We start from the raw sequence: 13364 nt of genomic DNA, 5'->3' as shown, positions 1-13364 counted from the left end.
TACCATTTTCAACCGTACCCAATACCATAGGTTAAGACATTCACCTTTCTCCCATCACCTACTCCTTTTACCCACACCCCATAACCATTCACCCATTTCACTATCCCTTTTCGCCCACCTTTAATATTGGTCAATAATCGATTGATCACTTCATTTAAATTCTAGCTTTATTTATGCGCGTCAATCCTCCTTCCATCTTCTTTTTGTTTAATGAATAAATGTTTTACTCCCATGAACTTTATGGATTATAAAATTTGAATGTAAATGTTACACACCTAAGTTTAGGTATCCAACAACCTTATATTATCATCCCATATATATATATATATATATATATATATATATATATATATATATATATAGGGTATTGTAAAACAAGTGTTAAAGTAAAACAAATAGGACAAGATCTTGACCTTTGGATCATGGTTAAATTGATGCACGAAGATTCACAAAGCAATTGATACACGATGATTTTCATGATGCATGGTGATATTTAGTGAAGAGAAACTATTGTTTTATTTGTTTTACTTTAATACTTGTTTTATTTTATAGGGTAAAGTTATTTTGAGAACCCATTTTTTGCGAGAACCTTTAAAAACTCTTCAAATCAATCCCAACCGATGATTATTCCTTACATGAAAATTGTTTTTTGACTGTTTTCTGAATAACTTATGTGTAACTTTGAAGTTTATAATTGTGTAGAGGCATGAATTATCATCCGTTATACAGTTATGTGGAGATTTAAATTCTTAATCATATGTACACGAATATTGCTATGATCACATGTATATAACTTTTCAATATATATATATATGATATAAAGTTTGACTCGTACCATTAAATTAGTTGGGCGAGCAGTAATAGCAACAGCCAACAAGGCAAATATCTATTACAGATATATATTATCAGAAAAATCCGTAAAATGCTAAAAAAATTTTAAAAATTAACGTACAATGTTATCTTTATTAAGAAATGTTTAAAACTATGATCATTTTAATAAGCGAAAATTAAATATGTTCACTTTATTAATAATTTTGATCTTGATTAAAAAGTTTATCTTGCATTATTTTCTTTATACTCACTCTCAGATAAAAATATATGTAGGGTGGAATAAAGTGATAATATAAAGTTTAATTTACACTCGCTTTTCTAAATTCTAATAATGCATGTGCATTTACATCTTTTCGTTTATGAGAGCATCAGGATATATGTTCACACTTTGTTATCATGAAATGTTTATTTAAAAAATTAAAATTTCTGTAAAAACTATAAAATTGAATAAAATACACTGTGATCTAAATTTAACACAATGTGTTTTAATTATATTTATTGTGTAATCTAAAAACATATTGTGTTAAGTTTTAAATCACGGTGTATTTTTTATAGCGCGTAAAAATTAGAAAAATTTTCAAACAAACACACTGTGATATGAACTTAACACAATGTTTTTTCTAAAAAAATAATTAAAAATAAATTATGTTAAATTCAGATTATAGTGTGTTTTGATCATTTTTCTAATTTTCACAAAAATTTAAGTTTTCAAATTATCACAACTCACACTTTATTACACACGTACACACAAACAATATATGCATGTCACTTTAGGCATCATACTTCTACATATATCACACTGAACTCAATTTTTTTAACAGTTAAAGGAAGTATATATAAAATTTTACCTCTGTGGATTGTCTAATTAATTAAACTAAAATGAAAAGTAGTTGTGCTAGCTAAATCATGGTGTGGAAATTATGCACAAAATTATGTGGAAAACTAAATTGATGACATCATCATTTGTTAAATTGATAAAATTAAACGATATAATTGGTTAATAAGTTATTAGTTCAACTGACTTATAGTATATATTAAGATTAAGATTAAGAAGCGTAGGAGCCGGGTTTGGGGTAATTGGCCCAATCTTTGGTCATTGCCGCTGGGCTGAGTCCAATTGGGAATATGGGATTCAATTGTCATTTACTAGGCTCAGGGTCCATTTTAAATCGGGCTGATCACTGGATTGTATACGAACGGACTGGGTCAAAAAGGTTTCATTAGAATTCATAATCCGGACCATGGGAATTGATTCGGTTTCCTGGTTTAGTAAAACAAAAGCAAATGAAATGCAAATATGGAAAAAGATTATGATTTAGAATAATCATATTACACATGGAAAATTGTTAGAATGATTTGTTAGAAACGGTTTATGATCTTGTCAATTTGTCATATTACACTGGAATTATAGTTTATAGATACCACGAATAAATATTTACATTTAACTATTTAAGTCAAATTGAAGAAGTAATGCTTTTTGTTGTAGACCATATGGTTCAACATTATTGTTGGTAAAGAGAACTGAGATAAGAGAAAATGAAAAGGATTTCAGCTTCATCGTTTGGTAAAAAGATGACTATGGGCGGAAAATGAATATTTTTGAGAAAATTGTTTTCTTTTTATTTGATTTCCACTTAAAATGAGAAGAAATGTTAAGGAAAAAATATTTTGAATGGGTTTTTGTTAAAAGAGTAGTTCACCTCTAAGCTGAGTTTATGCAAACTTGGTTTAATTCTAAAGTTATTTTTGACAAAAGATTATGTTTTTAGCAGGTTTTCAAGTCAATTTCTTCATCACTACCATCCATTAGTTTCATCTTTAAATTATGTCATTTCTTTGAATATGTCATTTCTTTGATGTGTCATTTCGTTAAATTTCTTTTTATCAAAATTTTTTATTTTCCTCCAAATAAATTTAGATTCAGCGGCAATGTTTATTCATACTCAGCTCTAATTTCAAAAGAACTCGAAAACTCATTCTTAAAAGCAATTTTGGTAACAACAAGATTTATACCCATAATTCTAAATCCTAGATTTCCTCATACAGTATCTCCATCCATTTACTTTTCCATATCAAATATACCATAACATGCCTTTCAAATATATATATATATATATATATATAGGGTAAAATTATTTTGAGAACCCTTTTTTTGCGAAAACCTTTGAGAATTTTTCAAATCAAGCCCAACCGATTATTGTTCTTTACATGGAAATTGTTTTTTGATTGTTTTCTGAATAATTTATGTGTAATTTTGAAGTTTATAATTGTGTGGAGGCATGGATTATCATCTGTTATACAATTATGTGGAGATTTGGATTCTTGATCACATGTACACGAATATTGCTATGATTACATGTAAAGAACAATCATCGGTTGGACTTTATTTGAAAAGTTTTCAAAATTTCTCGAAAAAAAAATGGTTCTCAAATAACTTTTCAATATATATATATATATATATATATATATATATATATATATATATATATATATATATATATATATATATAATAGATGAACCTTTTTGTAGTATGAGAGAAAACCATAAAAGAACTATAATTTATAACAAATTAAATTTTTTTAAAAAAATGTTAGTACTTTGGCATTAATAAAACTCACTTTGCTGTTAAAAAATATATATATAAAAAAAATATTAAAATAGGATAAAATAGAAAAATGCATATTGAATCATAAGACAAAAATAGAGTACAGAATACAAAGGCAAGGCTTTGACAGGGCATAGGGTTTTGAGCCCTCTTTTTTTATACTTTACCTTTTTCTTTTTCTTTTTTCTTGAAATATGTTATTCGGTTGGTGTGTTTTCACTCTCTCTTTTTGACTTTAAGCTGATCAAGATCACTAGTGTTTTTTGATCATTGAGCTTTTACATCTATATTTTTAGAGAATTGATATCAATACCAAACTATTTGATTATTTTATTATATTTATGTAGTTAATACTTGCACAATCTATAATGATATTTATACATTGTGGTAAAATTATTAAAGAGAGTGGTACAAATATCATTCCTTATATTTCTAAAGAGGATTATAAACTGCTTCTCTTTTCTTTTCCTTGCATATTTATAGCATATTGCATGACTTCCAGTTAATTAATCTTATATAAAATACAAATAAATACAAGATAAGCTACGCAGGACAACTTAGCCGAGATATTCATATGATTGTTTTTAAATCCATCCAGAATATCAGGACTCTGAGGTAATTTAGTTAATTATGTTTATGTGGTAATTTAGTATCTTATATCACATATACGTAAAATAGAATAAATTACTTAACTGCACGAAGTCAATGGACGATCAAGAAGGTCTATGGCCTACAGGCCTAGGTCGATGACCTCCATTGCATTTTGTGAGAGGCAGCTGCCTAAGATTGGCTCAGCTGGGCAAGCTTATTCTTTATCAAAGAGAAGTTAAAGTGCTTAATGCATATTGGTAGAATGGTAGTTAAGCAAAATCGAAAACGAAATTTATCACTTGATTAGCTGAGTAACAAAAGTTATAAAATTAACTAATTCATTAAAGTGGATAAAAATGAGACAATATCTGAAATAAACAATAAAATAAGAATTGAAAACCTGACAATAATATGTAATGTAACGTTCACTATAATGACACGCCATGTAATGTTAATTTTTTTTGTTCAAGTAAAACAAAATAAAAGAGAACAAAAAGAAAACAAATGCAGAGAATTATTGTGTTTGATTCTTTTGGTTTGCTGCCACTAAGATCACATATCTCATTATTAAAAAAGGAGTGTGTGTAATATCGTAATCATTGTAAAACTTCAAAAATCAGTTTTAAATCATTTTGAAAAAGTTAAACAATATATTCGGATGAAATAAATTTAAGTATATAGATGCAAAATCTGCTTTTATAACGTGCATGACTTAAAGTAAATTTTGGCAGCTAGAGATGATATTGAATAAGTGGCAATTTTAGCTCATTTTGTTCCGTCTAATCCAAAGGTTAACTTTCTGTTTCTTTGTATTCTAGTTTGATGGGATTTGTGTTTAACTTCACATTCATTATTATAAAATACAGTAGAACAATTAAATTTAAGGTAAGTTTGACAATTGGGTCGATGGCATCTCGAGCTGGTAAGTACTGGATCCATTAGATTTAGCTTTTGTTGAGAAAGGTTGATCATTGCATCAACTATTCGAGTATGTTGGATCAGTGCCGATAGAGTATTACGGATCTTACGCTTATCGACTCAACTGGAAATCTTAACCCACTGCAAATGCCCATGAGACCCGTCGGAGAGATTGACCAAATGGAGGTCGGAGGTTTGACACGTGCCCATTCCATTTGGCGACATGCCTGGAGCCCTCGGGGAGGGTCTCTCGTAGGTGTCCAAAGGGTCAAGATTTCCCGGCTGAAATCCACTAAAATTGGCACTCGATAATGATTTATATGGGTATGCTTATCATGGGTTTATCGAATAAGCTTGATTAACAAGTCCAACATTATCAACAAGAACCCATTAGATTCACTATCCAATGCACGTAATATATGAACCATTCTTGTCTGATTGTCTCAGTCAATGGACAAAAACAGTAACAAATGCAGCAAGGAATAAGCAGAACACACAGATTATTGCAACAACATAGAACCCCAATTAGAAACCAATTAACCAACCAATTTTAGCAAAATCAGACATAAGCATATGTAGTTTGATATTATTACACAATGGAAATGCAAGAAAAAGAGACAGATTTTTGTATCAACCTCTTTCAGGGTTTCAGTAGAGCCGAAGCATACTCCTGGCAATCGAATGCGAGTTACTAGTTGGCTTACTCTTCCCAGTCGCAATCCCAATCCCCCCTCTTCGACTACTACTACTCAAAGGCGCCAAATAGAACCTTAACAGCCCATTATCAAAATGGTTGGGCGAATATCTTGCACTACGATTCCTCTCAAGGACAAACTCATCGACACCCCTTCTACTCTTCCCATTCCCGATTACATGTGAACCATTTACATTAGGATTTGTTTTCCTAAACGAAGAACTTCTCCAACTTACGCTACTATTGCTCTTAAACACATTCCGGTTAACATTAATCCCACCGTTATCACCATTTGTAGTTCTCAAATCTTGCCAAGATTCCGCGTAAGATCTCCCTACACCACTAACACTACTACACCTATCTTCTTCATCATCATCATCTTTACTATTTCGACGATGAATGAACCCCCACAATTTCCACCTCCACTTTCGGGGTTTCTTCATCTCCTTCTTCCCAACCCCAATTGGCACCACCCCATTGTCCCTATCTCTAAATCCCAACTCAAATGTTTCTGACCCACAATCATCCCTCAACGAATTACAATTGGACACCCTTGGAGCTTCATTATCAACATTAACACTCGGTACCACCACTGGCATTGTGCCTCTACTATTCGAATCCAATTCCGCCACCACACTAGCAGCCATCCTCCTAATCGAATTCGACCTATCTAAACTCTTCCTCCTTTTCGAGGAAGACGAATCCAAATAATACTCTCGGGTTTGAACAGACCCACCCGGTACATCCCCATCATCATCCAAACCAACCCGACCCAAACCCTCCACACCCTCAACAGGTATTTGCGAATCACAACGTGCCACGTGTACAACAGGAACATCATCTTCAACCATAGGTGGCAGCCTAGGAAATGTTCTACCAATCAAATACCCATCCCATGAAGCCCTAGGCTCATCAAAAGAATATCTCGGGTCATCAAATGAAATCCGACCCGCATCCAATGAAAACCGACCCGCGTCATATTCACATGATCTCCGCCCGAATCCATAATCAGCTATTTCAGATTGTGTTTCTCCATACTTACTAGACTTCAACTTACTTTTTTTCTCAACTGGCAATGCGTTACGTGATGATGACAAAACGACACCGTTTCGAGTGACGCCATCATTATCATCATATTCATGCTTTTTCTGTTTTCTTCTCCATTTTTGCCATTTTTTACTTAAAACCGACGCTGCTGACCAAAAGTTTGACCGTGTTGACTTTTTTGACTGTGTATCTAGATCTATATGATCCTTCATTGGCTTCAAAATAGACTCCGTTAACTCCGTTACTTCCTCCGTTAAATCACTTAACGCCGTTACTTCATTTTGAACCGTTTCTTCCACAATTCCGTTAACATTCGTTTCTTCCTCCAAGACGACGTCGTTTTCATGAATTTCATCCTCTTCTTCTGATTCCTCTCTGTTCGTTTCCAAAACGACGCCGTTTTGTTTATTGTTATTATTACTAACATTGATATTGTTACTACTTTCATCGTGAATTGAAAATAACGACCACAGAGTGTTCCGACCTCTGACGTCACACGACTTCCGCTGCGGTTCAAAACCACCGGCTGGAAAACCTAGTCCGTCATTCTTCGTCGCCGAGAACGATTTCGACCGCCGGAGCTCCGGCAAGAACGAGGAGGATGCCGGAGCTCGGAAAAGCGACTTCAATGCGGCAGCGGCGGAAGAAGAAGAAGTAGAGTTACGCCGGGAAGATGACGTGGCGGCGGCGGATTGATCGAGAGTAGTGAGACGTTCGCAGAGACATGAAGGACAGAATCCGGTCAAGTTTTCGACAGAATGACGGTCACAACTGAAGGAAGAACGCGGTGGTTGTAAAACTTGGGGCGGCGCGTGAGGTTGTTGTATATCAGTTGCTGGATTCATAACAGAAAAGAGTGTTGGTAAGTTGTTACTGTATTTAATTTGGTGGCGCGTGATAAAATGTTAAATTCATAACAGAAAGTTGTTTTAAGAAATTTTGTTATGGTGTGTTGGGGGTGTATGATAAGAAGAGAGCGTGGTGCATGTTAGCAACATACAACAAGAAAAGAGTGTGAAGTGTGTGTGTGTGTGTGTGAAGAAAGTGTTTAATGTGAGAGAATGAATGAATAAAAGTAAGTTTACGTTTTCGATGAGTTATTTTTTTCCGTTTTTTTATTATTTTTTTGTTTTTGATGGACAGTGTGAAGAGAAAAGATTGAGTGAGAGTGAGACAATATTGAATCAAGTTTTTTTTTTTTTTTAGTTTTATGAAATGTAATTTTTATGTTTGTGAGAAACTACTTTTTCTTATGGTAGACGGAGTGATTGAGATACCGGACAGGTACTGGGCTGGTACCGGATGGCACACCGTCCCGACCCTCCGGTACCGGTTGGGTGGGGAGAGGACTGGGCTAAGTGGTGCCGGTTTGGGTGCCGAAAAAGTTGACCGTTAAAAAAAAAAGAAAAAAAGAGGGGCCCACGTTTGCAACGTCTCTCTCTCTCTTTCTTCTTTTTTCCTTCTTCTTTCTTTCTTCCTTGTTTCTCCATTCTGCACTTTTGTTTCTTTTTTTTTTCTTCTTTCAACACACAAATCACACACACAAATAACACACACATATATCTATATTTTCGGAATCATGAACCCTTTTTTCAACAATCCTTTATTTCTTGATAATCACGGCCCAACACCCCCAAATTTCCAATCGGATTTGAGTTCATCCGACGAGATGGAACAGTATATTAATCTATTCACAATGGCGCATTATGCGATTCAACAAGATGTCCGTGATACTGCCTCCTCTTCAAGAACGTATACAAGACGCGACGATCGCAGTGAGTCTCACAACCGTCTTTTTCGAGATTATTTTGCCGAGGAACCGAAATTTAATGAGACTTTTTTTAGACAAAGGTTTCGTATGAGTAGACGGTTGTTTGTGAAGATAGCTTCAGATTTGGAAAACAATTTTAGTTTTTTTCAAAGGAAGATCGACGCTCGTGGTAAATGGGGGTTTTCGGCTTTACAGAGATGCACATCTGCAGTTCACCAGTTAGGATACGGTAGTAATCCCGACAGTTTAGATGATTACCTAAATATGTCAGAAAGATCGTCACATGACACCCTTAATGCTTTTTGTGATGGAGTCATTAAGTTGTATCGGCATGAATATTTGCGTAGGCCAACGCGTACTGATACGCAACGCATTCTTGATCATCATGCGTTTTATCATGGTTTCCCCGCCATGTTAGGTATATCTTTACTTAATATATATTTACTTAATGTATATATGTATATATATTTTACGTAGTTTAGTTAATAATGTATATATATATATATATATATATATTACGTAGTTTAGTTAATAATGTATATATATATATTTTACGTAGTTTAGTTAATAATGTATATATATATATTTTACGTAGTTTAGTTAATAATGTATATATATATATATATATATATATTACGTAGCTTACTTAATATTTTCGGTCTAATAAATGTGTTTATAGGGAGTCTTGATTGTACACACTGGGGTTGGGATAATTGTCCAGTAGCTTGGCGTGGCCAGTACACGCGAGGTGATCATCACGGGCCGACGATATCGCTTGAAGCAGTTGCATCACAGGATTGTTGGATTTGGCACGCATACTTTGGTGTTGCCGGTTCAAACAATGACATTAATGTGTTGAACCAATCTCCTTTGTTCAATCCTTTTGAAGACGGCACAGCACCGTTGGTTCCATTCACTGTAAATGGAACCGAATATCAGTACCCGTATTTTCTCGTGGATGGGATCTACCCAAGATATGCGATGTTTGTGAAAACGATTTCCCATCCAACCGGTGAGAAAAGGATTTGATTTGCTAAGGCACAGGAGGCTGCAAGGAAGGATGTGGAGCGAGCTTTTGGTATTATAAAAAAAATGGAAAATACTTAGAGAACCGGCAAGACAAATGGAAGAAACCCCCATCCGTAAGATTATGTATGTGTGTTGTATTCTTCACAACATGATTTTAAAAGACGAGGACCACGTTATAAGTCCTGATTACATTCCAGATCCCCCTGTTGCGCCACAGCCATCGGATGAACGACTGTTTGAGATACAGAACCCAAACGTTCACGAGGATCTTAAGATGGATCTCATTGACCATATTCATCGCACATTCATCCCGGGCATCGATCGCTAGTTTATTTATGTATTGTGTTGTCGTTTCGTTTAATATTGTACTTTGATGTTTTATTTTGTTGTTTGTTTTATATTTAATATTTGTATTAGTTTTAATTTATTAAATAAAATGTTTTACTTTTAAAAATAAATAGAAATTAAATTAAATAGAAAAGGGAGGGGAGGAGAGAGGTGGTGAAGTGCTCTTAGGTTTCGGGGAGAGGAGAGGAGGAGAAGAAAAATCAGGGAGGGGAGGGGAGGAGTGGGGAAGCCCTCCCCCCACCCTTATGGACATGGATACTTTCATACTTTACTTCTTGATATCAAACTTTAGTTTCTAGAGAAAATGATGATTTTTGTATAAAACTTTTATTAAATCATATATTGTTTGTTTATATGACAAAGAAAATTGTGTGGGAATCATTTTTCATTTTAGATAATTTATAGATAGTCGTCAATGGTTAACATTAATCAGTCAAACTTTAATCGTCGAAAATATTGGTTCGGCAATTGTGTAAACATAAACTGAAATTTGGTTAGACTATTTTCAGTTAACCAATTATTTGCTTTTTGGAGAATTTATGGACTTTGAAGAGAAAATATGGATGAGCAAAAACAAATTGATATGTATCATCTCCACAGTGACTATACGATTATAAATTTAACACGTAAATTTCACTTATATTTTTCTTATCTCCATCTTTAATCATGTTATGTTAGACATTCATGAAAATTAGAATCTCTATATCTATACAAACATATCTATAATCTATATGTATACAACGAGTATTATATAAAGCATCAATCCATGTTTCTTTTTCTCAAATTACAACTTTTAACTACCCAAAGTATCTCTCTTCATTATTCATAAATTTAAACATCTCTACCTAATATACCTATAATATCATTAATGAATTAATTTACAATATAAACCCCTCAATCCTTAAAATAAATATACTACCTCCTATAACATCAAAAACTTTTACATTCACTACCATTGTCGTCCCCACCACCCATCACCGCCACCGCTTCCACCACCACTTCACTCCATTACCATTATCACCGCGACATTGCGCGAGCATATGAGTCGTACTATATAAAGCATAAACCTCTCTCCCTTTTCTCAAATTACAACTTTGAACTTTTCAAAATACCTTTAACTTTACTCATTGATTTAAGTACCTCTACTTAATAAAACAATTTACAACGTAAACCCTTAAACTTAAAATAATTACACTACCATCTTTAACATCAATTACTTTAACATTCACCTTCATTGTCATTCCCATCACCCGTCACCGCCACCCCTTTCGACATCACCATCGCCACCACAGTCACCGCCACCATCTTGCGTCTTCCCCAGCATCGCCGCCTCATTACAAGGGCATATGACTCTTATATACAAATATATTTATATATTATTTTAAAATGGTTGATGCTTTACTATAACCCAACTTATATATTTGCAATAATATAGGTTGTGTAGCTTAATATAAGTTAAGTCAGAGATCACCTTGTTAAATTTGGGTGAATTTATAGTTAGCTGTTTTTACATCTTATTATGTCATCATTCGTTGTGTTCTTGAGACAATTTGGTTTAAGCTAGTGTATTTTATCAATTGCTAAGTCAAAGATTCAAAGTTAATTTTTACTTGGTTTTTCTAGTAGGTGGTTATTGCTATGATGAATTTGTTTGGTTTTGGTGTCATATCTTGAATTTTATGTAGATTGTATGATGATATTGAGTATTATACTGCATTATATGACTCATACGTGGTGAATCAATAAATATTCAATTGTGATTTGAGGCTAAGATTTATTTATTTATTTATGTATTTTATTGTCAATATCTTCATGTTTATGATTGTACTTTTCTATCATCCTATAAATATAGAGTAAATTACATTTTTCGCCCCTGAAGTTGGCATGTTTTTCACTTTTCGTTCCTTAAGTGAAAAAATAACAATTTTGACCTTAAAGTTGGTAGATTTTTTCAATCATCGTCCCTCGCCAAACGTCGTTAAGTTTCAGCCGTTAAGTCGGACACGTGCAACACACGTGAGGGACTGAAACTGTAAAAAATGACAAGTTCAGGGACGAAAATTAAAATTTACTTTTCTGTTGTCATCATCTTCATCTTCTCCGGCTGACTTTCGTCGGAAAATTCGCCGGTAAACTTAAAATGCCGATATCTCACTCGTTTCTTCGAATTAGACCACGAAACCACCACCAAACTTTTCAAAATTAATTTTCGCACGAATCCTAACCAAAAGATTTCAGATTCAACACTTACCAGAAAACTCAAAATACCCATAACATGGATTTTGAGCAATATTTCTGTACGATTTAGCTTGTTCCAAGAATGCAATATTTATGTTTTCGCAAATAAGTCCATGTTGGATTAGGTGTACGTGCTCCTCACTAAGACACCAATGGTGTGCCTCATTTATTATTCCATAAGCTATGACCCAAAAAAAAGTACAAAATGGGGAGAGATCTTCACGTGGGTTCGGTTTTTGTCAATGAAGCAAAGACATAAGATCGAAAAATTAGAAATATATATAAGGAGGAAGCAAAGAGGGACTAAAGGACCAGGAGGCCTGACAAGCCCCTGCAACTCAAATATTTCAGATCAAAAATTCTGATCATCGTTACCTGATTCTTAGTTTATGTAATAGAAGTTCAAAGCAATTTACAGTTCGTCATTTGGTTGATTATAGCTCTTGTTCTATATTTTGTATAGAAACTTTAAATCCGTTGTTCGTGGAATCCTTACGTCGAAATCTCATTCTGAAAGTTGTTACAAGTTTACTATTGATTCGTCTAGTATTGTGTTAAGTTTCATAGCGATTCGATACCTTTCATTTTTGGCGATTTAGTTAGATGTTAGTTTCATCGTAAGGTTTTCGATATAGTTTACTGGTCATTAAGGTTATTAAGTTGTTACAATAGTTAGATTAGTAGATTGAGGTACAAAGAATTCGGGTGTGACAACCGATTCATTGGATCTCGTTTCAGTTATAGGATTCGTGCGGAAATTAATTTTGAGAGGTTTGGTGGTGTTTTCGTGGTCTAATTCAAAAAAACGAGTGAGATATCGGCATTTTAAGTTTTCCGACGAAAGTCAGCCGGAGAAGATGAAGATGATGACAACAGAAAAGTAAATTTCAGTTTTCGTCCCTGAACTTGTCATTTTTTGCAGTTTCAGTCCCTCGCGTGTGACACACGTGTCCGACTTAATGGCTGAAACTTAACGACGTTTGGCGAGGGACGTTGATTGAAAAAATCTGCCAACTTTAAGGTCAAAATTGTAATTTTTTTCACTTAAGGGACGAAAAGTGAAAAACGTGTCAACTTCAGGGACGAAAAATGTAATTTACTCTATAATATATTGTTGCCTTATAAAAAAATGATTAATCTTCCTAACAAAATAACCTAATAATCTTCCTAACTATTGAATAATGACTTGTGAAAAAGGATGGAAATGATTAATCCTCATAATAAATAGCCTACTAATCCTCCTAATCATGAGATGATGACATGTGGAAAAATCAGGGGACAAGATTAGGAA

General features: G+C 33.7%; 2 protein-coding genes across 2 annotated transcripts; one reads left to right on the top strand and one right to left on the bottom strand.

The window, feature by feature from the left end:
- Positions 1-5449: 5449 nt before the first annotated feature.
- LOC122607673 (protein OCTOPUS) lies at positions 5450-7756 on the bottom strand. The gene has a single exon (XM_043780692.1). The coding sequence runs from the start codon at positions 7530-7532 to the stop codon at positions 5595-5597; it is 1938 nt and encodes a 645-aa protein (XP_043636627.1). The 5' UTR covers positions 7533-7756; the 3' UTR covers positions 5450-5594.
- Positions 7757-8383: 627 nt separating this feature from the next.
- LOC122609513 lies at positions 8384-9487 on the top strand. Its single transcript, XM_043782553.1, has 2 exons — positions 8384-8876; positions 9138-9487. Exons 1-2 carry the CDS (start codon positions 8384-8386, stop codon positions 9485-9487), a joined length of 843 nt encoding a protein of 280 aa, XP_043638488.1.
- The last annotated feature ends 3877 nt before the right edge of the window (positions 9488-13364 follow it).

The sequence above is a fragment of the Erigeron canadensis genome, chromosome 7, assembly GCF_010389155.1.
Source record: "Erigeron canadensis isolate Cc75 chromosome 7, C_canadensis_v1, whole genome shotgun sequence".
In the NCBI taxonomy this organism is placed as follows: Eukaryota; Viridiplantae; Streptophyta; class Magnoliopsida; order Asterales; family Asteraceae; genus Erigeron; species Erigeron canadensis.
The sequence above is the reverse complement of the archived record's forward strand: the minus strand, read 5'-3'. Positions and strand labels throughout refer to the sequence as shown.